This window comes from Nelumbo nucifera, chromosome 2 (genome assembly GCF_055504915.1).
Source record: "Nelumbo nucifera cultivar China Antique chromosome 2, China Antique-T2T, whole genome shotgun sequence".
Classification (NCBI taxonomy): Eukaryota; Viridiplantae; Streptophyta; class Magnoliopsida; order Proteales; family Nelumbonaceae; genus Nelumbo; species Nelumbo nucifera.
The window spans coordinates 40,395,689-40,420,706 of NC_142650.1; the positions used below are offsets into that span (position 1 = coordinate 40,395,689).

Genomic DNA, 25,018 nt, shown 5'->3' on the forward strand with positions numbered 1-25,018 from the left:
TTGGGAATGGGAATCGATGAGAGTAATGATATAAACTTGCAATGAAAAGCAGAAAGGTGAGCAGTGGAAACATTGTTTGAAATGGGATGAGAAGTACAAGTACGTTTACCTTTCCGCAAAGCAATAGGGAGATCAAGATCTGAGGGAGAAGGAGCAGTAGCAGGATCTGTCGACAGGTGCTGAAGTGGAGGAGGGGCTGAAGCACTTCTGCGGGTATACACTTGAGTAATTGGCGGCCTCTCTGTAGTAACAGGTATATGATGTGCATCTGCAGTAGGAATGGGAGCTACGGGAAGGGGGTCCACAACCGGAACAGGAAGAGGACCACAGAGGGAGAAGAAGAGACCCCGACATCTGAGAAAAAAGGAACTGATTCAAAGAAGGTGACATCAGGGCACACAAACGATTTAGGAAACTTTGGGTTATAACACTTGTACCCTTTCTGGGTCCTTGAGTAGCCAAGAAAAATACACTTCGTAGCTCGAGCATCTAGCTTGTCTACTCCAGGCCCCAAGTGTTGAACAAAACAAACACAGCCAAAGACTCTTGGGGTGAGAGGAAAGGGAGACAAAGTGGAAAACAACACGGAGAAAGGGGATTGACTTCCAAGGATTGACATGGGGATCTGATTTATCAGAAAACAGGATGTAAGAACAGCATCACTCCAAAAATGCTTTGGGACATGCATATTGATCATCGAGGACCGAGCAGTTTCAAGAAGATGTCTATTTTTCCGTTCAGCTACACCGTTTTGTTGCGGGGTGTAGGCACACGAAGTTTGATGAATTATTCCATGATGTTCTAGGTATTGCTGAAATGGTGAGGAGATGTATTCTTTGGCATTATTGGAGCGAAGTATTTTCATATGAACACCAAATTGAGTGCGTATTTCAGCATGAAATTTCTAAAAAATAGAGAACAATTCACTACGGTCTTTCATAAGATAGATCCATGTCATCCTTGAAAAGTCATCAACAAAGATTACAAAATACTTAAACCCATTGTATGACACCACTTTAACTGGACCCCATACATCAAAATGAACTAAAGCAAAAGGACTTGAGACACGACTATCAATTCTTGGACTAAATGAGACTCGATGATGTTTTCCCAACTGACATGACTCACAATCTAATGATGAAAGATGACTCAAGGAAGGAACTAGCAGCTTCAAAGCCTTGAGAGAGGGATGACCAAGTCTGCAGTGCCATTGGAGAGGAGTAAGAGACGACAGAAAAGCCACTGGGGGCCACCACCATCAAGGTAATACAAACCACCTGCTTCATGCCCTCCACCAATCTTCTTCCCCGTCTTGAGATCCTGAAACACACAAGAAGAATGATAGAAAGTTATAGAACAATTAAGGGACTTGGTTAATCTGCTAACAGACATAAGGTTAAAAGGGAACTTAGGAACATATAAAGCATATGCTAAAGACAATGAGGAGAGATCAACATCACCAACACCACAAATAGGAGATGTAGAACCATTAGCAAGTGTAACTGTCTGAGATGTGGAGGAGCGAGAAAGGGAAGAAAATACATCAAGAGTCCCAGACATATGGTTTGAGGCTCCAGAATCAATGATCCAGGGTGAGGCTTTGGAAGCTAAACAAGTCATACCTGAATGGGCAAGTGTAGCTGTGTTCTGCTGAGATGTTTGAAGGAACTGCTCATATATTGCCCGTGGTACACTCACCATTTCCTGCCCGGAAGCACAAGTGGGTGTGGAGGGGTTGGGGCAGTTTGCTGGCTTTCAGTAATTGTGCTACTGTGTGCCCCTCTTAGATGTAACATGGTTAGCCCAAGTGTTGGGTGGACCATGCAAATCATAGTAGAAATTAACTGTGTGCCCCTCTAAGCCACAATGTGTACATTTTCTCTGAGCATTACCCCTTCCTTTTCCACGGCCTCCCCCTGACTCTCGGCCTCCAGTCCGGCCACTAGCCCAGGTAAACATGTGTCCACCACGGTTGCTTGGAGGGCCACTGCTGCCACCACCACTTCTACTTCCATGGCCACTCCCTTTAGTCACTACCAAACCAGATCTATCAGAGAAGGAAGAATGTTCCACCGGCTCAATGGATGTCCTCTTAAGACGGGTAAAAACTTCTTCAAGTGAGGGGAGAGCTGATACCCCAATATCTATGCTCTGACAGGCTCATACTCAGCCTTCAAGCCCACAAGAAACCTAGTCACATCAAGCTGTTCACGTTGTTGTTGTTGGATCTGGACATCTAATGTTAGAGGGTGATACACATTTAGCTCATTGCGGATGTTCGTCAAATTTGCATAATACTCTTCTAAGCTTTGACTTCTTTGCTTCAAATTGAAGTACTCTTGGTATAACTGATATACCCTAGTTGTGTTGTCTTGTCCAGAGTACAACTTTTTAGCATGATCCCAGATCTCTTTGGCTGTATCTAGGAACATGAAGTTCACACTAATCTTTGGTTCCATGCTGTTCCAAAGCCATGTCATTATTTGCGCACCATCTTGTTCCCAATCACTGAACCCAGGAGAATCAGAGGAAGGTTTCTCCTCCCTCACATGTTTTACTTTCCTCTTGGCCTTCAAGAACACCTCCACAGATTTTGCCCATGTTACATAGTTCTCACCGTTCAACTTGATGGATGTCATTTGAACACTTAGATAATCTGAAGAAAGCATGATGCTGGTTTTGTTGTCATTCCCAACTACAGTTGAAGCCATCTCAAATATTTCACCTTTGAATATACACCACAATCTCACACTCGTCACAAGACTTATCTCACTTACGATACCACCAACCCACTTTCTTCAACTGCACATTACACACTACACTCTAAAGCTGAAATCATTTAGTCAACACATCAAACACTTGGACTGCACACTGCAGAACTATTTACCATCAACACACCACTGCTGAAATTACTCAGTCATTTCATCGAACACTTGTTCTTCATACTGTAGAACTGATTACACACAAGGTCTAGGGGTTCACTTTTAAGCATTTAGAATCATAGATATGTCAGCCACCACAACACAACCAACACCACACCACTGCTGTCGTGGACATCAGCAGTCTACTATTCTTTCAGCACACATGCGAGCAAGAAAACAAAAGAACATGACTGATATGTGTATCAGTTTCACCCAGCACCACAACAACTAACTTTTGAAGCACAAAAAATTAGCATTCACAGCCTATTTCTGAACACACGATAGCAGTGTCCATACCTGTATATGTCCAGCCCTCTTCGTACACTGAATAGAGGGTCTAGTATACCACTTCAACGACCACCACAGCACCGGCCAGAGGCATTCTCACCTCCAGGCCCTCAAAACGGAAACTCCTTTTCAGCCCTTTATCGAGTCTTCAATCAGGTCAGCTGTAGGATGATGAAACCTACTGTGAAGCTGGCGGCAAACCCAGGAAGAAGACAGCAGCAAGAAAACACGAGACCTTAATGCTCTGATACCATGTGAATAAACCCTAGTTGATTCTAGGTCAAAGTAGAGAAGAAGAAAGAAGAAAGAAAAGAGAAAGAAGAAGAAGGAGAGGAGAAGAGTGTTCGGTCAAACTAGAAGAGAGAATGTTCTCAGTCACTCTCCTAGCCGACCCACTTGACTTTTATTCATAAAACTTGAGTTACAAGAAAGACAATTTTGTCCCTCATAGAAGATGGGACACATAACTTAAACTCAGATACAATAGACCTTTCACTTTCAAGAAGATACAACAGAATGACCAAAATACCACTGACTCGAGCATTCTAACAGAGAGAAAGGAACAAAATTCACATTCTATGTTCTTAATTTTTCATATGACTGGGGTGGGTCTTAGCCTCCAAACAGTACAAGCCACAAGGGGGACTATGAATCAGTATTGTTTGGGTGCAGGGTCCTCTACCATGCACCCCATTGCATTCCATCATCATGTCTTTTGGTGAAGTTCATATGACTGGATACATCTATTGAGAGAAAGGAACAAAATTCACATTCTATGTTCTTAATTTTTCTTTCTTTATTTTTTGTTGATAGTGATCCTAATACATTTCTAGATTCCTATCATTATGGATTGATTGCCCCTAGCTAACCATGTGGTAATTGTAATAGCCTAATAGCCTAACAGCTGAAACTATTACGGATTAATTTATAATCAAGCTGGGAACTAGAAATACAAGCTGTCCTAAAAGAGAAAATGGATCACAGGTCCTTTGTATATGGTTCTGGGCCTGGAATTATGGGCTTGGAATCACTTGGACTTTGATGAAGAATTCATGCGGACCTCTCTTTTCATTTAAATCTTCCATAATGGTTCATTCCCTTATTTGCATAGAAGGCCTTATACTGCATCACTTTGGTTCTTTTTTTCCCCTCTGGCTGTATTCATGTGCCATAGAAGATTATTAGTTCACTTTTGTTATTAAAATGGAATTAACTTTTAATGTCAGGTTCCAAGAACAAATGTCAGTCATGCAATCAAAAGTTGGCCTCATATATTGGGATGTTCAATTAGCAAGATAAGATCAATGGTTGAACAATTTGGGGAGATTGGTGTCAAAAACAAGAGGTTGGGTAAGGTTATTGCTTCAAGTCCACAACTTCTACTACGGAAGCATCATGAATTTCTCCAGGTTTGCTATAATTATTTTTCCTGGGTTCCCTGGCATTATTGTTTTCTCCTACCTGTGATCTTTATAAAAGGGTGTGCATTAATAGTTTATCTTGGATATCTGGGGAATTTCTTGGTGTTAAATTTAAGGATGGGCCATGGGGGTATTGGTGTTTAAACACCAATACCCCCATGAAAGAAGGACCTTTCTTTATCTTTATCTTTGTCACATTGTGTATTTGTGTGATATGTTGGTGTATAAGAGTTTTGGAGTGGGTATGCCTATGTGAGTTAGTTTGTACAATCATGTGATGTCTGTTTTTGTGCTTTAGTGGAATTTCTGCATAGTGACATAAATGATTGAAATCCAGTAAAACATTATTTTCTATGTTTGACTGTTGTCACCAGTCCTATCCTGTTGTACCGGAGGCAGTGTTGCATGGACATGGCACAGGAGTCGGAATCAGAGCATTTCCAAGTGTCTGACTCAGCAATATAAAAAATTATGGTCTCACAGATACACCTATAGAAAAAGTATATGCCATTAAAGTAGTTCATATTTTTGGGCAGTGAAAGATAAATTAGAAAAGGCTAAAAAGGCTTAAGTGGCTAATTAATGGTATGGAGTGAGATTCCAATGAGTGCAAATGGAAGCAACTAGCATGGCTGAGTTGTTCGCTAAACAAGGGGTGGGAAGAGATCAAATGTTCTGGACATTGTTGTAAATGAGAAAGGGTGATTTTATCTCCTATACAGTATGTACATCTATATAATTTTTAATTACTAATAAAATCTGACTGTTATTGATCAAAAAATAAAAAAAAATTATATACTTGCAAAAGGTGTTGTTTTTGTTACTAAGTAACATTTTATTATGAAAAATGGCATTCATCTTGTACATTAGCTGTTCTTTTATGTCAACTGAGCTAGGAGATGGGAAATGTTGTTGGCCTCCAACACATTTTTGACATGGACATGCCATCCATTTAGGAGAGTCCTAGGAACACTGACTGAAGAATTTACATTGTATTGGAGACAATTTAATTCCCTATCAGAATGGTGTTTTGTGGTATTTGGCTCTTCAAATATTACTAGTAAAAGAGGAGAGAGAGAGGAGGGGGGGGGGAGAAGAGCAACAACAACAGCAATATGGAGAATGGGTGTTGGGAAACATTCTTGGTTCTCATACCCCTCTATCATTAGCTTTTCTATTAAATGATATTTTCTTTTGAACAAACAAATTTATTACTTAATTATAAAATTTTATATTAAATGACAAAATTGCAATGATGTCCTTAATTAGCTGCCTATTAAGTGGTATGAGTACAAGACCAAAAGACCCCGTTCATTGTTAACACTCCCCCTCAAGCTGAGCATAATTATAAAATTTTATATTAAGTGACAAAATTACAATGATGTCCTTAATTAGGTGCCTATTAAGTGGTATGAGTACAAGACCAAAAGACCCCTTTCATTGTTAACACTCCCCCCCTCCCCTCAAGCTGAGCATAATTATAAAATTTCATATTAAGTGACAAAATTACAATGATGTCCTTAATTAGGTGCCTATTAAGTGGTATGAGTACAAGACCAAAAGACCCCTTTCATTGTTAACACTCCCCCTCAAGCTGAGCATAAATGGCATACATGCCTGGCTTGCAAAAAATATTTTTTTTTTGATAGATACTGGCTTGCAAAGATTATCTTCAAGCTTTATCTTAGCAACTCCTTTAGTGAGGTAGTAAGACAGTCAATTAGCTAATTTTCATATTTAACAACTGGTAAACAGACCTCATGTTCTCACCTGGTGAGGTAGACTGTGGAAAAGGAGATTGGAATCGAAGCTAATCCCCAATGGTGAGACAGTTGGGCAAAGAGAAGATGATGCTGATGTGGTAGAGGCTGGAACACGTGGAGAAGCTTCATTGGATTATTCAGGTTTGCCTTTTGATGCCAAGCAGATGGTAATCAAAATGGGAGAGAAGCTAAAGGATTCTCAGGTTCGCCTATTGACACTAATTATTGGTTTCGGAGGAGGGTCAAGTTCGAGGTGCACCTCTTTTAACCAAAGGACATCTATATTGGGTCGAATGGTTTCTTCCAAATTGAACTGGAAAAGTTAATGAGGGATTTTCTTTGGGAACCAGGGGAAGAGAAAAGGGATCATAGAGTCACTTGGGAGGTGGTTATTAGAAGTAAAGAAGGATGGGGGTCTAGGTATAGGAAACATCCAAAAAAGAAATGAGGCTTTATTGGGAAAATGGCTATGGGGATTGCCAATGGATAAGGACAAGCTGTGGGCCAAGGTAATTCTATGCATTCATGGGCAAGCGGCTGATGGCTGGGACATGGGGGTATTGGCTAGGGCCACAAGAGCTTCTCCTTGGAAGTCTATTCATGCTGTTCTACCTTCGCTCTTTCCTTTTATCAGATATGGCTTGTGCTCTGATAATCTGGTGAAATTTTGGGAACATGTCTGGGTGGAGGACTCTTCTTTGAAAGAACAATTCCCTTGTTTTCTCTGTCAAGGTTTAAATGAGTATGTCTCCAAGTTCTTGGTTCTTTCCCACTCTAGTTTCTGTTGGAGTGGGTGACTTTCTCAGAGCTGAAGTAATGGCAGTGATGGAAGGGGTAAAAAGAGCAAAAGAATTGGATATCAGAAAGCTGATTGTTGAAGGTGACTCAAAGCTGGTCATTAGTTGGCTACAAAAAGAGGAGATTGGATTGTGGAAATTTGCCAATGAGAAGAAGTTTAAGTGGCTTACCTAAGATATGGAGTTAAGGCTACACTGGGTGAAAAGGAGTGCTAATTCTTTTGCTGATGTACTTGCAAAACAGGGGGTGGGAAGGGATAATTTTTTTTCTGGACTGTGTTGTAATCTGATTTTATTTTTGGGGTTAAGAGAGTTTACCCTCCTCTTTCCCTATAGTATCAGTTCTTTCTTTGCATTAATAAATTTGTTTCTGTTATTGATCAGAAAAAAAAAACTGGAGAAGGGATTGGGCAGATCTAGTGGACAAATTTGAACCCAACGAAGGAGTTTTAATGGGGACCACTTTCTTAAGAAGCGGGCAAGGAAAAAGATGAGTAAAATAAAATTGGGGGAAGGTCAGGGGTAAAGTTGGAAATCTGAGTAAAAATCGTAATAAGAGATAGATACAAGGGAGAAAAATTTAGTTCTCATAAAATAAGAGAGGAGAGGTGAGAGAGGAAGATTCTTGAAGAGTGGATTTCGATCATCACAAAGTTCAAGCATTCAAAGGGAGAAAAGAGTTTGTTCAATGCAATGATGAAGAAAGAGTAGAAACAATGTAGAAAATCTTCAAAGCAAAAGCAAGATGAAGATCAAGCCCCATTCGAAGGCCAAATTAAGGCTTGAGATCTTGAGGTTGCTGAGAAGGATTTTCTAAGTCAGATGAGTCTCAGGTAAACAAAGATGCTGGATAGGAAATAGAGGAAGAAATCACATAGTTTGAAGTGTTCTCAGGTAGCAGCAACGATACAAGTTTAAAAACAATAGCACTGGAGGCAGATGCAAATAAAGACGTTTTAAGAGATAACGTCAAAGAAAGTGGAGGATGAAGAAACAAATAGGAAAAAAGGTGGAGAAGCTTCAAACAATTAAAACGAATGAGGTTGAGAAGTTAGTGGAGATGGTCTCCCCTTTTCTTTCAACAGAAGTTGAAGATGACAGAGGGGGGATTCTTATCAAAGACAACTAGACAAGCTGCAGAGTATGCCCAAGGCTGATATCAGTAGAAAGGAAACACTTGGAGGGAATGAAGGGGAAGATACCTCAGCAAATTTAGAGTGGTGTGTGGTGGTTGGGGATCTTGTAATTTATGAGGTTGTTCAAATATGCAAAGAAGAAATTAGTTAACAGACTTGTAGAATGAAGCCTCTGGAGGGAAGCAAACAGAATGGGGATGGGCCAGAAGATGAAAATGGTCGACTGAAAGAGATAAGGATGGATGAAATTCATCAAAATTAACACAACAGATGATTTGGAGAAAAAGTGATGGAGGCAGGTTGAGATGGATCCATGTGGTATTATTCATCATACTTATTGTTCATACACCCTTCAACAAAATGGGGTGGCTGAACAGAAGCATCGTTATTTGTTTGATTCAATCAGATGCTTACTTATTTGTATGAGTGTTCCTAAGCAATGTTGAAGTGATGCTGTCATTACAGTCTGTTATCTAATCAATAGGATGCCCATGTCTATTCTTGATGGTTGCTCTTCATTCTTCATTTTATTTCCTACTTGGTCTTATTTCGTTTGACTCCAAGAGTGTTTGGTTACACGTATTTTGTTCAACATCTTAGTCCAGGATATGCATGGAAGTGTTTTTTCTTGGCTTTTCTAGGACTCAAAAAGGGTATTAGTGTCTCATTTTCTATGCTTCCTCTGCCTATTCCTATTATGTTTGCAAGTGTAGCAAACTTTGTGTCTCAACCACCTCATGAGAAATCACTAATAGAACAAGTGATGCACAATGTAAGACACTAGGTCCTCCACCTTCTTCTCTGTCTTCAAATCTACCTTCAATCTCTATTTTTGATCTCCCCTTGCAATAAGAAAAGATAATAGCATTTGTAATGCTCATCCTATTTTCAGTTTTGTTTTCATTGACCATTTCTCCTCTTCCCATAAATAGTTTGTTTCGTTTTTTTGTTCTCTATTACTATTCGTAAGATTGTTGTAAATGGTTTTGAGGTGGTGGTCAATGGATTGCTGAAAGTTGGGAATGGGAATGCCACTTTGGTGAAGTTTGGCATTTCTGTAGGTGAGATGTGACGGTGAATGGAGGTCTTGGTGATTCTAGAGAGGAAAGAAATGAGGTTGAGAAGCTCTGTAGGAAAGTTAGAGGGCAATTGCAGAGGAGAAAATCAGGGTTTCTTAAGGAGGAAATGTGATGTCTCCATGGAAGTGAATTCGAGGTAAATGTACTTGTTGATTGGGATCTAAATGAATGTTCCTCAAGGTGTTCTATCACCCCTTTATATAGAAAAGGATACCATGAAAATTGCATGTAATCCAAAATGATTCTAGAATATTGTTTTGTCAGAAAGTAGCTTAGTTAGTTATGCCAACTCAGCACAAGCAGGTACAGACAAGGACGTAGGGGAGACCAAGGACATTTGGTATGGAGGTGTTGCCGCAACACCTCTTTAGGTTGTATTTTCTTTTATTTTTAATATATATATATATATTTATTTATTTATCATAAAAAATTGTGCTTTCTCCAAACTCTTGCACAATTCCACAACTTGTCACCATCTTGAGCATCACTTTAGTTACGCTAATGTGTATTGAGTACTAAAGCAACAGATTTGCAAGTAGTCGTGAACCTAGGTAAGGGGTTTTGCATACTCAGTATAGGGGCTCACATGGTATTTTAGTGAACCGATGGCATTGGGCACATCCATGCCCTTACAACTGTACATGAATCCCTTTCTTCACTTGTGTGAAAAGCAAAGGAGGAAATCCTTGCTCTTGAAAGTAATAGTACCTAGGAACTTATTCTTCCACTTGGGAAGCATGTTGTAGGTTGCTGATGGGTTTATATTGTGAAGTTCTTACCTGATGGGATTGTAGAGCGCCTTAAAACAAGATTAATTGCCAAAGGATACACCTAGTTTTATGGAGTGAATTATATAGAGGCATTCTCCCTAGTTGCTAAGATTAATTCAATTCATGTAGTCATTTCTCTTGCAGCTATGTATGATTGGCCACTCTTTTAGCTCGGCACAAAAATGCCTTCATGGTGATTTTGTTAAAGAAGTTTATATGGAGCAACCACCAAGGTTTGTTGCTTAATGGGAGTATAGCAAGGTCATGTAAACTGTGGAAGGCAATTTGTGGGTTGAAATAGTTTCTATGTGCTTGGTTTGGGAGGTTTAGTGGTGTTATGAAAGATTTTGGATTGAAGCAATGCAATGTTGATCACTCTATGTTCAGTTGTAATTCAGTATCATGAAAAATTCTTTTAGTAGTGTATATTGACGACATTATTATTATTTCTGCAAGAGAACTTTCAAACAATGAATCTTGACAGGTTGAGGTATTTCTTGGGTATCTGAAGTGGCAAGGACAAGGCATGGCATGAATTTGTGTCAAAGATGCTCTTGATCATTTTGAAGTGACAGGATTATTGGGTGCTAAAATGACTAAAACTCTAATGGAGCCTAATACTAGACTCAATACTTATACAAGGGGCTTGTTGGATGATCTAGGCAAGTATAGAAGATTAGTTGGCAAGCTAAATGATTTGAACATTACTTTACCTAACATCTCCTTTTGTAATGAGGATTATGAGGCAGTTTATCCAAGACATGGACTATTGTATAGATTAGGTGGTCATTTGGATGTAGAAGGATTACATATGCAAATTGGGCTGGATCTATCTTTGGTAGGAGATCTACAATTGGGTATTGTACCTTTTTGTGAGGAAATTGAGTAACTTGGAAGAGTAAGAGACAAACAGTCAAGCAAAGAGTGGTGCTGAAGCCAAATAGCTCTTGTTTACTTGTCATATTGCCCAATGAGAAGGAAATCTTAACGATTTCTTGGTTCTTCTAGTGTCTAACTAGAATTAGAGAGATAAGGGAGTAGACAGGAGAGGAGAGGTGAAATAATATTATTTTAAAAATACTAAGGCACCATTTGGTTTGTGGGAATAGGGGTCTGGAATTGGAATCGGAATGGGCTATTCCGATTCCAACTGTTTGGTAGGGCGGAATTGGAATCCCATCCCATTCCTGCTGGGATGGCATTCCCCCATTTGAGGGAATGACCATTCCCTGCCCCTCCCTTGGGAATGAAATCCCATTCCTGCTCACTCCCATTTCCATTCCCATTCCTGTCTGAACCAAACAGACTATGGGAATGGACCATTCCGACTCCTATTCCAAAGGATTTCAGTTACGATTCCGGTTCCAATTCTGACTGTGAACCAAACGGACCCTAATAATAATTGATCACTTCTTACCTTGTGCAGAACTTCCACTTTGCACTTAGAATTCTCTATCACTAGTTTCTCTTGCCAAACTCCCCCATTCACACTTTTTCTCTTTACTTTTTTAAGAATAAAGAGAAATTTTCATAAAAAAGGAAAGAAATACAACAAAAGGTTATTAAATATCACCCAACCAATGGACCCAACCAATGGACCCAACAATCGAACATCAAGATCCCCTCAGCAAAACAAAAAGTCCACACAACTTACAGACAGAGGCTCAACAAACTAGACTCAAATGAAGACAAAAAAAAATACTTGTAAAGCCTATCAGAAACACAACCACTACTTGCAAATAACTAAGACCTCAGTCTTCATCCATGAGCACATTCTCTTGGTCTAAAACATCCTCATTCCATGCATCGCCTTCTTCCCCAAGAACTATTTTATTCAACTTCTCTTCCCTTCTCCTTTCAAACTCCTCAAAGGCCCTTCTAGCAAACTCCTCACCACCAAAAAAAAAAAAAAAAAAAACAAACCCAGACTTTTACCAATTGTGACATCTCTTTTCACTATTTTCTGAAGAGACACATCCTGGGACACCATCCTTATCTTTGTTACTTTGTAACTTCAAATTCGCGCCAGAATCAGTACCATCAATGCTCACCTTATTGTCTTGTTTCTCCTTCCCCAAATGGGAGTCCAATAGCTGAACTTGGGTTGTTGCCCTCCTAGAATCAACTCCAGCTGTCAAATTACCTCTCATACCTTTTCTCCTGTACCCATTCGTAGTTTTTTGTAGGTCTTGCACCGGCCAGACCAAGCTTCAGCCTAGAGAAGATTTTTGTCACATGCACAACATTAGGGTTTCTTGAGCTGTGTGTTTTCTTACTAATCACTCCATTAAACAACTCCATTCAGTCTTGCTCCTTTGGCCCAAGTCAACACCCAACCTTCCAACTTTCACCTCCTCAAAACAAAAATAGTCACCAACATGGCTCTCATCCTGCCCACAAATTCTGCTGCCAATAACTATAACCCCTTTTCCTCCAGTCTCATCTCCATCCTCATTTTCCGCTTTGGCATCGGCACATCCTTCCCCAACTTCCTCCTCCCCTCTTCCTCAAACTAAGCAGAGAAAACCTCCTCAGATACCAACAGAGCTGCTTTTCCCAAATCATAGCTGATTTCTTGAGATGCCACAGCAGCAACCTTAGGATTAGAAGAGACACAAACCACCATAGGATCTCTAACAACCTGAGAGCAGAGTCCAGTATTGCCATCCGCAGAAGAAAACTGGCAATCAACAAGTTCACCTCTGTTCCTCCAACAAACCTCTTCTTACCCCTCTTACAATACTCAGTGATCACCCAAACCCACCTTTCTCCCCTTTTTCTTTCTAACCTTGGTCAAGACTGTCCTTCCCAACATGCCACACCTTTTAAATTTTGGTCGGTTAAAGCCTAAAAGCTTTCTCTTGTCCATTTTACCCTTCCTTAGATCAAAATCAATAGTCAAGGCTTCGGCCCCACTTGATTCTCCATTTGGTCTAGCCTTAAGTGATTCTTCGAATTCCATTGAAATTTTCTCCTTAAGGCCATCCACGAGTCTTGCCTCCCCTATCTCACCCACTCCACTCTCTTTGGTTTCTGCCAACATCCACCTTCATCATGACCATCAAGCCATCCCCCTTAAGTTTTCCTAAAATGCTAGAAATACCCTCTTTGTCTACCTCCCTTCCTGTTACCACCTGTCCGTTCGACTTCTCACTTGTTTCACTAGAACATTGAACTCTCTTACAATTGGACTCCTTCCAATCTTCAAAGTTATTAATCCATCTTGATGGGTAAGAACCTTCAATGACAAGTCTTAGCTCATTTCTCTCTCTGGAAAAGCAGAGAGATAACAGTGTTGGCATCATTTGGACCTCTGCAACTTCGACCAGAATTTGCACAGCTCTCAAGTTCTGTCTTGAGTTCATTTTTGCATCAAAAAATCTAAATCTACCACAAGCATTCCCCTCAGCCTTGAAAGTAAGCAAGCTCCAGGCATGTAAAGGAATGCTGAAAATAATGATCCAAACCAAACTCAACAGACCAACATCTCTGATAGCACCAACCAGGGGAGAGCAACTCACTTTGTTCTCACTCTAGCATGAGGTTCACCTCCTCCACACTATCAAATGTAAAGAGGTAGAAATCAGCGTTTAGTTTCCTTACCTGCAAAGACTTTTTGGCCGCCATACAGCTGCAGCCCAATCCTTAACATCTTCCATATCTGGATCAGAATTAACAAAATGACCAACTAAACTCCTCTCCAAAACCTTGAGATTACAGTAAGCATCATTTGTCACATTGACAAATACCTCCTTCATTGTTGCTTTTTTGGATACCTCCCTTTCTTTCAGCTATTGCTCAGTATTGCAAACCCCAGTCGAAGCCTCTTCACCTTGCAGTGGAAATCTACATTGCCTTGAGCCCAATACAAATGATCCCTATTCACCCCTTGCTTAGGGAGGAAGTCTGCAAGCCCATTTGCTGACCTTCTTTCCCATTGGACCCTTACAGTCATATTGCTAGATAGCCATTTGAATCTCATAATTTCTTCTATAGGTCAATATTACTTGTTCGGTTCCTTTAACCAGCCTACCATCAGTTTAGAATCTCCTTCAACAATCAATCCGTTGAAATTCAATAATAGAGTCTCCTAGTCCTGTTGGGCCTGAAAATGGGACACTTGGCAGGACGTTAAAACTCTTTTTATCCTTTATATGGACAACAACCAATGTATCCAGCTGGCATCATCTTAGAGAACAGGGAGTTAACTTCGTACTCCAGGTTGTTTCTTGCACATGATCATGGTTATGCTAATTCCCAGTTAGCTTGTAGGTTGTTATTTACTCGATAATGTACTTCAATTGATGAAACATGGGACACTTGGCAAGATTGGCAAATTTTTAAGATTGTTTGAAAAGTCAGGGTCCAAGGTTCCAAAGTCCATTTGAACCTTTAAGAAATCTTGTAAGATAATTGTCAAATGGTCTTAAACAATATCAGCTAAGCTGATCAGACGTTAATGGGCAATAATAAGGCAAGAGTCTCCTGCCCATATGATTACTATTCTAATTATTAGATTGGTGTCAACTGTACTAGCTCCCTAACATAAAATCTTTTTTACTCTTTGTATTGACATGGGAAGAACCAAGTCCAATATCAATGGAACTTTCCCCTCTTATAGATAGACTGTTGAAGAAAACAATATGGAAAATGGGTATCGAGAATCTTTCTTCTTTTTCATGCCCCTTTAGTATTAGCTTTTATATTGGGGATATTATCTAAAACTTACCATGACTTTTCAAAACCTCTAGAGAGCCCCTATCAGTTATCTACCATTAAAAGATAAACAGATGTATCAAATTTCCCATATTGCCCCTGCAAATATCCCCTGTTAAAGCTCATGATATCCAGAGATGTACTGTTCATTGTCTTGCTCCTCCCTAAAACTGAAACAGAGGTGGCCCCCTTCTCTTTCCTCTCCCTCTCTCTTTCTCTCCATGATACTCCAAGTGAGGAAGTCTGTCAAGTCTAGTGGTCTGAATTCCCAAGGGAGCTGTTGATAGAGATCGCAAAGAAGAGATGAAAGGAGATTTACACCAGCAATAAACTGGAGGAAGGAAGTTACAATAGAGAAGAAAGATTGCTGCTTGAAGAATCTAGTGGTTCAACATTGAAGATCAGGGAAGATAAAAAGTTGATGGTCATTTTGATCAAAGAAACTATTGACTGGTTCAAAGGTGTTATGGATGGCATGATTTTGGTTGTAACTGAATGGGGTTGGGAAGGTGAGATGAGGAGGGAAGGAAAGGTCTTCACAGCAGGAATCAAGCGGAATAACAAGGGCTCATTCATCATGGTCACCGAAAGGTTTAGGGTTGGAAGGAGGCATGTTGTTTTGTATTCCTTAAGGAAGGGGGAAATTGGGACGGCACAAGGTTTCGGAAGCTTTGGAAGAGTTTGCACACAGGAAATTGTGTTTTCAGACTGTTAACAATGAATTGACAGAGGTACAAACTAGGCAAACATAGAGGGGCAAAGGAGAAAGACTAGAAACATTGGAGGATGACGTTGTCTATGGCGTCTTAGGAGTACCACAGGTATTCTTTGCAGAGGAGGTAGAGGATAGGAAAGGAAAGGCTCTTCCCTTCACTTCTCTGCCAAGACTGATTCCACTCGACGAAAAGACAGCCATCCTAGAGTTGGACGAGTTGAAGACTGAAATTTTAAGGTTAAGTACCAAGGCTTCGTTTTGATTTAGAATTGCTGTCCTTCGTGCAATGAAAAGGAGATGAAGGAAGGGAGTATCGAACTGAGAATCTTTGGTCTTCCCTTTAATTTGTGGAAGGACCAAGTGTTGGAGAATATCGCAGCCGTCTGTAGAGGAGGAGGTTTAGTAGCTGTGAATATCTCTGATCTCCATGTTGTGAGAATGAAGGTTGTTGGAACGAAAATGGAGGTGGTTCTGTGAACAATTGAGCTCTTCTCCAATGGCCGATGGAGAAAGCTTTGGATTGTATCGGAAGCTGAAAGGTTGTTTTGGGGGTTGAAGATGAAGGATGACGTGGTAGCGAAGGAGTTGGGGAGATGGTGAGTTTCAAAAAGAATATTAATGTCGAAAAGGAGAGGGATGAACAGGTGGGGGGGGAAGAAGAATATTAATGTTGCCTTGGAAAGAAAAGAAAATTCAAATAAATTTGAATAGGGGGAAGGAATTTCTACAAAAAGTTTATGCCAATGTTTTAAAGTTGGGAAATGGGTTGGGTAAGAGGGGCAGATTTTCTGAACTTAGTGGAATTCAGAGTGCTTTTGGCAACTTGTTGGAGAATCCCAGTTAGTCTGCCTTTATGGCTGTTAGAATCGACAGTACATGGGTAGTTAAGTCTTTTGTCTATCTAATTAAGGTTAAGTTGTCTATTTTGTCTGGGTTTAAGTTGTGTGTCCCGTACTTAATGAGGGACAAATCTGTCTTTTGTAATCTAATACAAAGAGTATAAACATAGTTTTTAAGGCGCCAAGGTGAGGCTAGGCGACATGGGGGCGCCTTGTTGCCTAGGCAATGGATTTTTTTAAGTAAAACCATATATCCTAGGGTAGTTCCCTAGGTTCCATAACCATCTTTCCTTAATAGTTATCCATAATTTTCATAAGAGAAGTATTAATTTCATGTTTTAAGTTTAGAATATCAACATTTTATGAGAAGAAAAGGAACAAAGGAAAGAAAATTCAAAAAATATAGGGGCTGAACCCCTACTTTTATTATAGGAAAAGAAGAAAAGAAAAGGTGGAAGAAGAAGAGGATTTGTTAGAAAAAAGTGTGTTGATTAGACAAAATTTTAAGTTCTTCCCTTGCTTATTGGTTCAGGTTCTGAAATCTTTGAGGATTCAATCAAGGATCAAAACTTTGATACGATATGCCCCATATCGGGTGTATTGTATTGTATCTTTGGTGCCCCAATACACATGTTTACAGGTGTTTCCAGGAACCCATTTTTTAAAATAATATATATATATATATATATATATATATATATATATACATATGTGTATATTTAAAAATGAAATTGAAAAGTAAGGAAATAAAAAAATAAGGGGAGTATCGTTATAAGTACTAATACACCTCTGTCGATACACAGAGGTGTATCGGTACTTTGAACCATGGGTTCAATACAGCAGTTAACAATGTTTTTGTTGATTAAACCCTAACAAATAAGAAAATAATAAAAAGAAATTAGTACATAAACACATAAAATGAGTATTCTAGTTTAATAATGCCTATTTTATAATTATAATGTCAAAAAAATAAAAATATAAAAGTATTTTATAACATAGTGCACAAAACTACTTGGCGGCTGGGCGAGGCGAGCCTCTAAGGGCACCTTGTCGCCTAGGCGTCTCCTTGACAACTATGTATAAATATAAAGTGGGTCGGCTGAGAGAGTGTGGCTTTTCTTCTTCTCAGACCGAACCCTTTCTCCTTTTTTATAATTATAATGTCAAAAAATTAAAAATATAAATGTATTTTATAACATAGTGCACAAAACTACTTGGCGGCTAGGCGAGGCGAGCCTCCAAGGGCTCCTTCTCGCCTAGGCATCGCAATGGTTCGGTTGAGAGAGTGACTTTTCGCCTAGGTTTTATCGAATAATTCACAATGGCCATCCATCGAGAGCCTTGTAGTCCCCAAATTAAAACTCTTAACATTTGTTCAATGGTAAACCAATCCATTGGTCTATCATCATCCTAGGCCATCGGAGATGGTAGATCATAGCTGAACAATGATCGAAAATCTGACTTGCAATGGATTCCTAGGAAAGAGGCGTCGCAAGGGAGTGTGGCGCAAAGTAATGATTGAGTACTCTAATCCAAGATGCACAAGAAGGGAGTTCGAAGATGAAGAGATTATAGATAAAGGTTGTGAGGACTATAAGTAGATGGAGGATGAGTTTGGAAATTCATAATCAAGGGTAGATTCTTTGGTTAGCTTTGTAGGTGGAGAAAATGGTAGGCTGGAAGAGATGAAGGATTCACTACAGACTGATATTTTGTTTATAAATGAAGAAAAAAGTTCAAATGAAACCTTTTCCTTAAATTGAGGGGTGGATGGTGGGAGTGATAATGTGGTGGATTACAATAGGGACACAGATGTGGGAAACCGAAGCCCAACAAAGTGAGGACTTGAACCAAATTCAAATTTAAAGCAGGGTGTTTGTAAGGGATTAAATGAGGATCATCAAAAACTTGGTAGGGGTCCAAAAAAGGATAGGCGACAAAGCCTTTATAGTAAATAGAGAAGTATTTCTTTGACAGATGATTTCCCAACCCAAACCCCAACCAAGGAAGTTGTTGAACATTGACCTTATTATGTTCAGGAAAAAATAAGCCAACTAGTGAGCCTGCGCTTCTCGTCACTAGGTTTCAAGTACATGTGTCTATTCAGTTTTAAACACTAACCTGTGCTTTTTGCCTTTGTTTATGTTCTAGATCCCAAGTTTTGCCCTATGTCGCAAGAAGAAAAAAGGGTTGGAGAAGGTTTTGATAATAAGAGAGGGGAGGAAGAGGTGAGGGGTAGGAAAATATGGGAGATGATTGAGGAATTTTTTTGAGGAGTTGAAGAGAAGGGACGTGTAGGAAGGGAATTACTATGAGATAAGGGAGTGTAGGAATAGGATAAGGAACAAGATGCCAATTTAGAAGGGGGGCAAAAGATGATGGTAATGGGCAAATCGATCTAGTGATGGAGTTTGTGGAAAAGTTGGGGTGGAAAGTACAAGAGCTTAACGACACGGATGGGTATTTAAGGAAAAATAATGAGGGGGTAAGGGTAGGAAAAGAAAGTTGAGTGAAGTGGAGAGACTGAATAAAGATGTAGAAGGGAATAAGGAGTTTACTGGAAGAAAGGGAAGAGTGAGAGGTAACAAGTAGGTGATGCTGGTAATTGGGTTGAATTATGTGGTTATAAATGAAGATTGTAAGTTGGAATGTTAGAGGATTAGGGAGAGCAAGGAAAAAGAGCCATAATAGAAGAAATGTTTAGGAAGGAGAAGTCGGATATCATCCTAATTCAAGAATTCAAGGTGATGGAGTTTGACAAAAAAATGGGCTAGGAGCATTTGGAAAGCCAGGGGATGGAGCTGGTTTATTTGTCCTACATGGGGAGCTTCGGGTGGTATCATGACATTATGGAACAATGGAATTGTAACTTGATTGGAGGAGCTAATTGGGAAATATTTAGTCTCAATTAAGTTTAAACAGGTCTCGGATGGATTTGAGTGGGTATTGACAAATGTATGTGGACCAAATGGGTACAGGGAAACAAATAAATTTTGGGAGGAATTGGAAGATATTAGAGAATTGTGGTATGGGCCTTGGTGACGGAGAATGAATTTAAGCATGAGGAGATTTAATCAACTTATTGATGCTTTTGGGATGAAAGAACTACCTCTTCAATATTCTAATTTAGTTGGTCCAATCTTCAAACTAATCCAATTTGGTCTAAACTGGACAGATTTCTATTCACAGTTGATTAGGAGGAACATTGGAGAGGTCTAGTTTCTAGAGCTCTGCCAAGAGTAACATTGGATCTCTAGTCAATTTCTATTTCTAAGGAGAAATTGGAAGGTAGGGGCCCATCTCCGTTCAGATTTGAGAATATGTGGTTGTGTACTAATGGATTTAAGGAGAGAATTAAAGTATGGTGGGAGGAGAGCAATCCGAGGGTGAAATGGGAAGGAATGAGATTTCAATGGAAGTTGAAAGAATTTAGTGGAATCTACAACAGTTTGTCAGCATTAAGGAATAAATGCAAGCTCTTATTTCTAAAATTGAAGAGTTGGATGGAAAGGAAGTGGCTGGTCTGATGGAGGAAAGTGATAGGAATGAAAGATGAAGTTTGAGGAAGGAATTGGAGGAATTATTAATGGAGGAAATCAGTTAGAGGTAGAAGTCTAGGAGCAAGTGGATCAAGGAGGCTGATGGGAACACTAAATTTTTTCATGTGTTGGCAAATGGGAGAAGAAAGAACTTTGTGTCAAAGTTGGAGGTTAATGGGATGAGTATTAGCTAACAGATTGAGATTGCCCAAGTCTTTGTGGAACATTTCAGATCAACTTTTAGGAAGCCCTTAATGGTAGAATTTGGTTGATGGGTTGGAGTGGCCTAAGCTTTTAGAGGGGTCTCAAAGTTGGTTGGAAAGAAGAAATAATGGATGCAATTTGTTCTATGGATAGGGATAAAGCACCTGGCCCTGATGATTTCGCTATAGCTTTTTACCAAGATTGTTGGGAGATATTAAAAGATAACATTCAAAGCTTTCAAGGAACTTTTTGAGAGGGGTGTGATTAATCCGGGTCTGAATTCAACCTTCATTGCTTTGATATCGAAGAAAGCATAGGCACTGCATCCTAAAGATTTTAAACCAATTAGCTTGGTGTATAGCCTCTACAAAATCATTGCCAAGGTGCTTTCTTGAAGAATTAGTGGTGTATTCCCCTCCATAATTTCATATAATGAGGGGACTTTTGTTAGGGAGAGGCATATAATTGATCAGATTGTAATTTCCAATGAAAATGTGCAAGATATGAAGAGAAATGGGAAGGGTTGGGTTTTTTTGAAGGATGTTATGGAAAGCTTTGGATTTGGTAATAGATGATGTAGATGGATATTGGGTTGTTTTAAGACCTGTCATTACTCAATTTTGGTTAATGGAACAATGGTAGAGATCATTTTCTAGCCCTTAGAAGAATTAGACAAGGGGATGCAGTCTCTCCTTTCCTTTTTCACATTGATTGCTGATGTATTTGGAGGACTCATATAAAGGGCAGATCCAAGGAACTTAAGTAAGGGTTGGAGGGTGGGAAGAGAACAAGTACCGGTTACTCACCTACAGTTTGGTGACGATACTATCCTATTTTGTGAGAAGGGTGAGATTAGCCAAGTGAGAAACTTAAGAATGGTGGCGTAAACTTTTGAAAGAATGTCCAATTTGAAGATTAACTTAGAGAAGAGTTGCTTGATGGGAGTGAATATGGAGGATAGGGAGATGTGTAGACATTTTGGGGTGTACTGTTTCCCAATGGCATATGACTTATTTGGGTTTTACAGTTGGGGGATAATCCAAGTAGTAGGTTTTGGGATCCTATGGTAGACTAGTTCACTAAGAGGTTGGCCTAATGGAAGAGAAATTATTTGTCCTTAGGAGGATCACAAGGGAAGGAAAAGAATCGTGTTAATTAAATCTACTTTGGCCAACCTACCTATATACTACTTGTTAGTGTTTAGAATTCCAATTAGGGTCAATAAAAGCTTAGAGAAGTTGATGAAGGATTTTTGTGGGAACCAAGGAAGAACACAAGGTAAGCGAGGAGATGGTTTGTGTAAAAGAAAAATGGATGGTTAGAGCTTGGGAATATTCAAGAAAGGAACATGGCATTGTTGGGGAAATTGTTGTGGAGATTGCCGATGGATAAAGATAAGTTGTGGATAAGGGTGATAGCATTTATGGTCTTGCAGCAGATGGTTGGGATTCTAGAACTTTGGCTAGGGTTATAACAGTCTATTTAGGATATTCTACCTAGCGATGATCATGGGCTGGGCCCAGGCCGGGCTTTGCACTTGTGATAAGGGCTATAGCTTAGGCCCGGGCCCGGGGTTCCAAGCCTGAAATATAAGCCCTAGCCCAGGTCTACATAGGCCCGGGCCGGGCTGGGCCTAATTGTGGGCCAATATCTTTCATATATATAAAACATTACATATCTATAATATTTTATATTAAAAGACATAACATGCATATAAACTTATTTTATACATTATATAATATAAAATATTACGTGTAACATAAATTATACATGTCATGCTATAATATTTATATATAAAATATATAACATAATGTAAAATAACTTGTATACATATGTATACATTATACACAAAATGTGTAAGTTTAAATATATGCGGGCTGGGTCCGGGCTGGGCTTGAAGTATTAATCCCAAGCCCGACCCTAAAATTTGTGGGCCTGATATGGGCCCGGGCCTGAACACAAAACCTAGGCCCAATCCTGGAATTTCCGGGCCGGGCTGGGCCGGGCTGAAATGACCACCCCTAATTCTGCCTCTCTTCTTACCACATATCAGGTATAGTCTCGGTTCTAGAAATCTTGTCAAATTCTGGGAGCATGTTTGGGCATTGAATCTCTAAGCACACAATCCCCTTCTCTTTATACCCTTTTCGACCGTAGGGAGGAACCCATTTCTTTCTTTTTGACTCTGTCTAATCCAATGTTGGGTGTAGCTGGGATTTGGATTTCAGAAGAGGGCTTCATGACTTTGAAATGAATAGTGTCATTAACCTACTACAAAACTTGAAAGGGGTGTGTCCAGAAGTTGGTAAAAGGGATAGGAGAATTTAGACCCTATCACCCTCAAGTACCTTCTCTTGTGGCTCCGTTTTTTTGAGTCCTTATTCAACCGAGTGAAAGCTAGGGGTTTTCCTTTCCTTCTAGGAAGATTTGGAGTAATCCTATTCCACTAAGGGTGGGTGGTTTATGCTAGGAAATGTATTTGGAAAAATTAATACTTGTGAACTATTGCAAAGAAAAAGACCTAGTTGGTGCCTCTCCCCACACTAGTGCCCCCTCTACAAAGTTAATGGTGGGAATTGTTATCACTTTTTAATCTCCTGTCCTTTTTCATCTTCAATTTGGGAATGGTTCTTTTCTTTGTTTGGATGGTTCTTTTCTTTGTTTGGTGCAGATGGAACCCTGCACCCAAACAAAGCCTTTTTGCTTCTACTTTCCCTAAGCTGGTCAAAGAAGAGGTGAAGTATGCTATGGAGATGCACAAGGGCAGCGGTGTGTTGGACAATTTGGGAGGAGAGGAACTAGAGAATATTTCTTGGAAAAGAAAGAAGCTGAGAAGTTGTCGTCGAAGATATTACCATTAAGGTGGTTCATTGGGTTAAGTCATTGGATCTTTTTAAGGATGTTTCCGACATTGAGGTGATGAGAAAGTGGAAAGAGGTAGCTGATTCTGCTCCAGGTAAGGAGTGGTCAGGCCTGTTTGGTCCCCACCCTATAGAGGTTTTATTAAGCTCAACTTTGATGCTAGCAGTGAAGACAATCCAGGTTCATCTGGCATAGGAGTTTTCAGAAATGAGGAGGGAAAATTGGAGTTGGAGATATGTTAAGGGCTGAAATCATGGCTGTTATGGAAGGGAATCAAAAGGCTAAAGAGATTGTTGTAAGGCTTAAGTGTTCCTTGTAACTGATGTTAGTGGGACAGTTTCAGCTACTAGTCCTTTCTTTCTTTTTTTCTTATTGTTCTTATCCTAGGATATGCCGCCAGGGGCATACTTGTAATTTTGTCTTTTTTATAAAGATTAATGTAAATAGAAGACTGGTGGCTGCCAGTACTGAGTTTGCTTTTCTCTCTCTCTCTCTCTCTCTCTCTCTCTCTCTCTCTCTCTCTCTCTCTCTCTCTCTCTCTCTTTCTCTCTCTCTCTCAATCACCACAAGCAACAACATGGTATCAAAGCGGAATTTTTGGGTTGGAGAAGACCTACGATCCTAGCATCAGCCTTTCTAAAGAGGATTGGACGTGGCTCCTTTTGTATCAAAAAAAAAAAAAAAAAAAAAAAACCTAGCGGCGGCTTGTGTTTTCAATCTTCTCTGGCGGCTCTGCTTGCAGAAACCCTAGTAAGTCCTGCGGCTATACTTCTGCTGAAACCCTAGTGGCCCCAAGCGACAGTTACTGAAAAACCCTAGCTGTGTCTGGCCGTGGGATGGTGCTGGTCTGCTGAAACCCTAATCGAAGGAGGGTGTTGATGGTGCAATGAAACCCTAGCAGGTTCTGATCTAGTGCTGAACAGGTGTGGTTTTGTTTCAGTTTATCTCAGAAACCCTAGTAAGTCCTGCGGCTATACTTCTACCGAAACCCTAGTGGCCCCAAGCGACGGTTACTGAAAAACCCTAGTTGTGTCTGGCCGTGGGATGGTGCTGGTCTGCTGAAACCCTAATCGAAGGAGGGTGTTGATGGTGCAATGAAACCCTAGCAGGTTCTGATCTAGTGCTGAACAGGTGTGGTTTTGTTTCAATTTATCTCAGTATTCTTTATCCAATGGTGCGTAGGGCTTATGCCTTGATTATATGATTACTAGTTTGAATAATTGGATGGTTAGAGTGGGGGAACCACATTCAAACTGACAGTAATGTCTATATTGGTGGTGCTGAACTGATGACCGGACTATTTATTGTTCTGTTTGGACGTTGTAGTGACTGATCTCTTATTCTCAGCTTCTAGGAGTAAACCCTAAGTTGCCACATCCCAGTTGTGGCGGTTGTGCTGTTAGGTGGCATTTGGACTGGTTGGTTGTAATATTCAATGGCAAGTCATGAACTGACCTCACCGGGGAACACCCCAACCCACAACACAGCAGGTATGGGAGGTGAAACCATGGTTTTTTCCATGCCAATTACCCCCTTGAACGGTCTGAACTACCTGGAGTGGGCTAAGAGTGTAAAACTCTATGTAACGGCAAGGGGTAAGGCCGGTTACATCAATGGAAGGGTGAAAGAACCCAAGGGTGAGACGGCTGAACATGATAGGTGGGACCAAGAAAACAGTATGGTGATGTCTTGCCTCCTCGCAGCCATGGAACCTGATGTGAAAAAGAATTTTATGTAGGCAGACACCGCCAGTGAGATCTGGGAACAGGCCAGAATTACCTATTCTGAGCAAAGGCATTATGCCAAGATTTACCAACTACAAGCTGAGTTCTCAACATGTAAACAGGGAAACCGTAGCTTGTCCTCATATTAGTCAGCTCTTACCTCCATATGGAAGGAGTTGGACCATTATCAGGCCATAGAGTGGAAGCACGATGGTGATGCTAAGGCCTACAGGAAGCTGATATC

General features: G+C 40.1%; 1 protein-coding gene across 2 annotated transcripts in view; it reads left to right on the plus strand.

Moving 5' to 3' along the window:
• The window catches only part of LOC104599198 (Mitochondrial transcription termination factor family protein), a 57,297-nt gene that overhangs the window by 25,257 nt on the left and 7,022 nt on the right, over positions 1-25,018 (plus strand). For both annotated transcript variants that reach the window (XM_010261636.3, XM_010261632.3), the window contains one exon: positions 4,436-4,618. In XM_010261636.3, the coding sequence (XP_010259938.1) occupies positions 4,436-4,618 (183 nt within the window). The remainder of the gene's footprint in view (positions 1-4,435; positions 4,619-25,018) is intronic.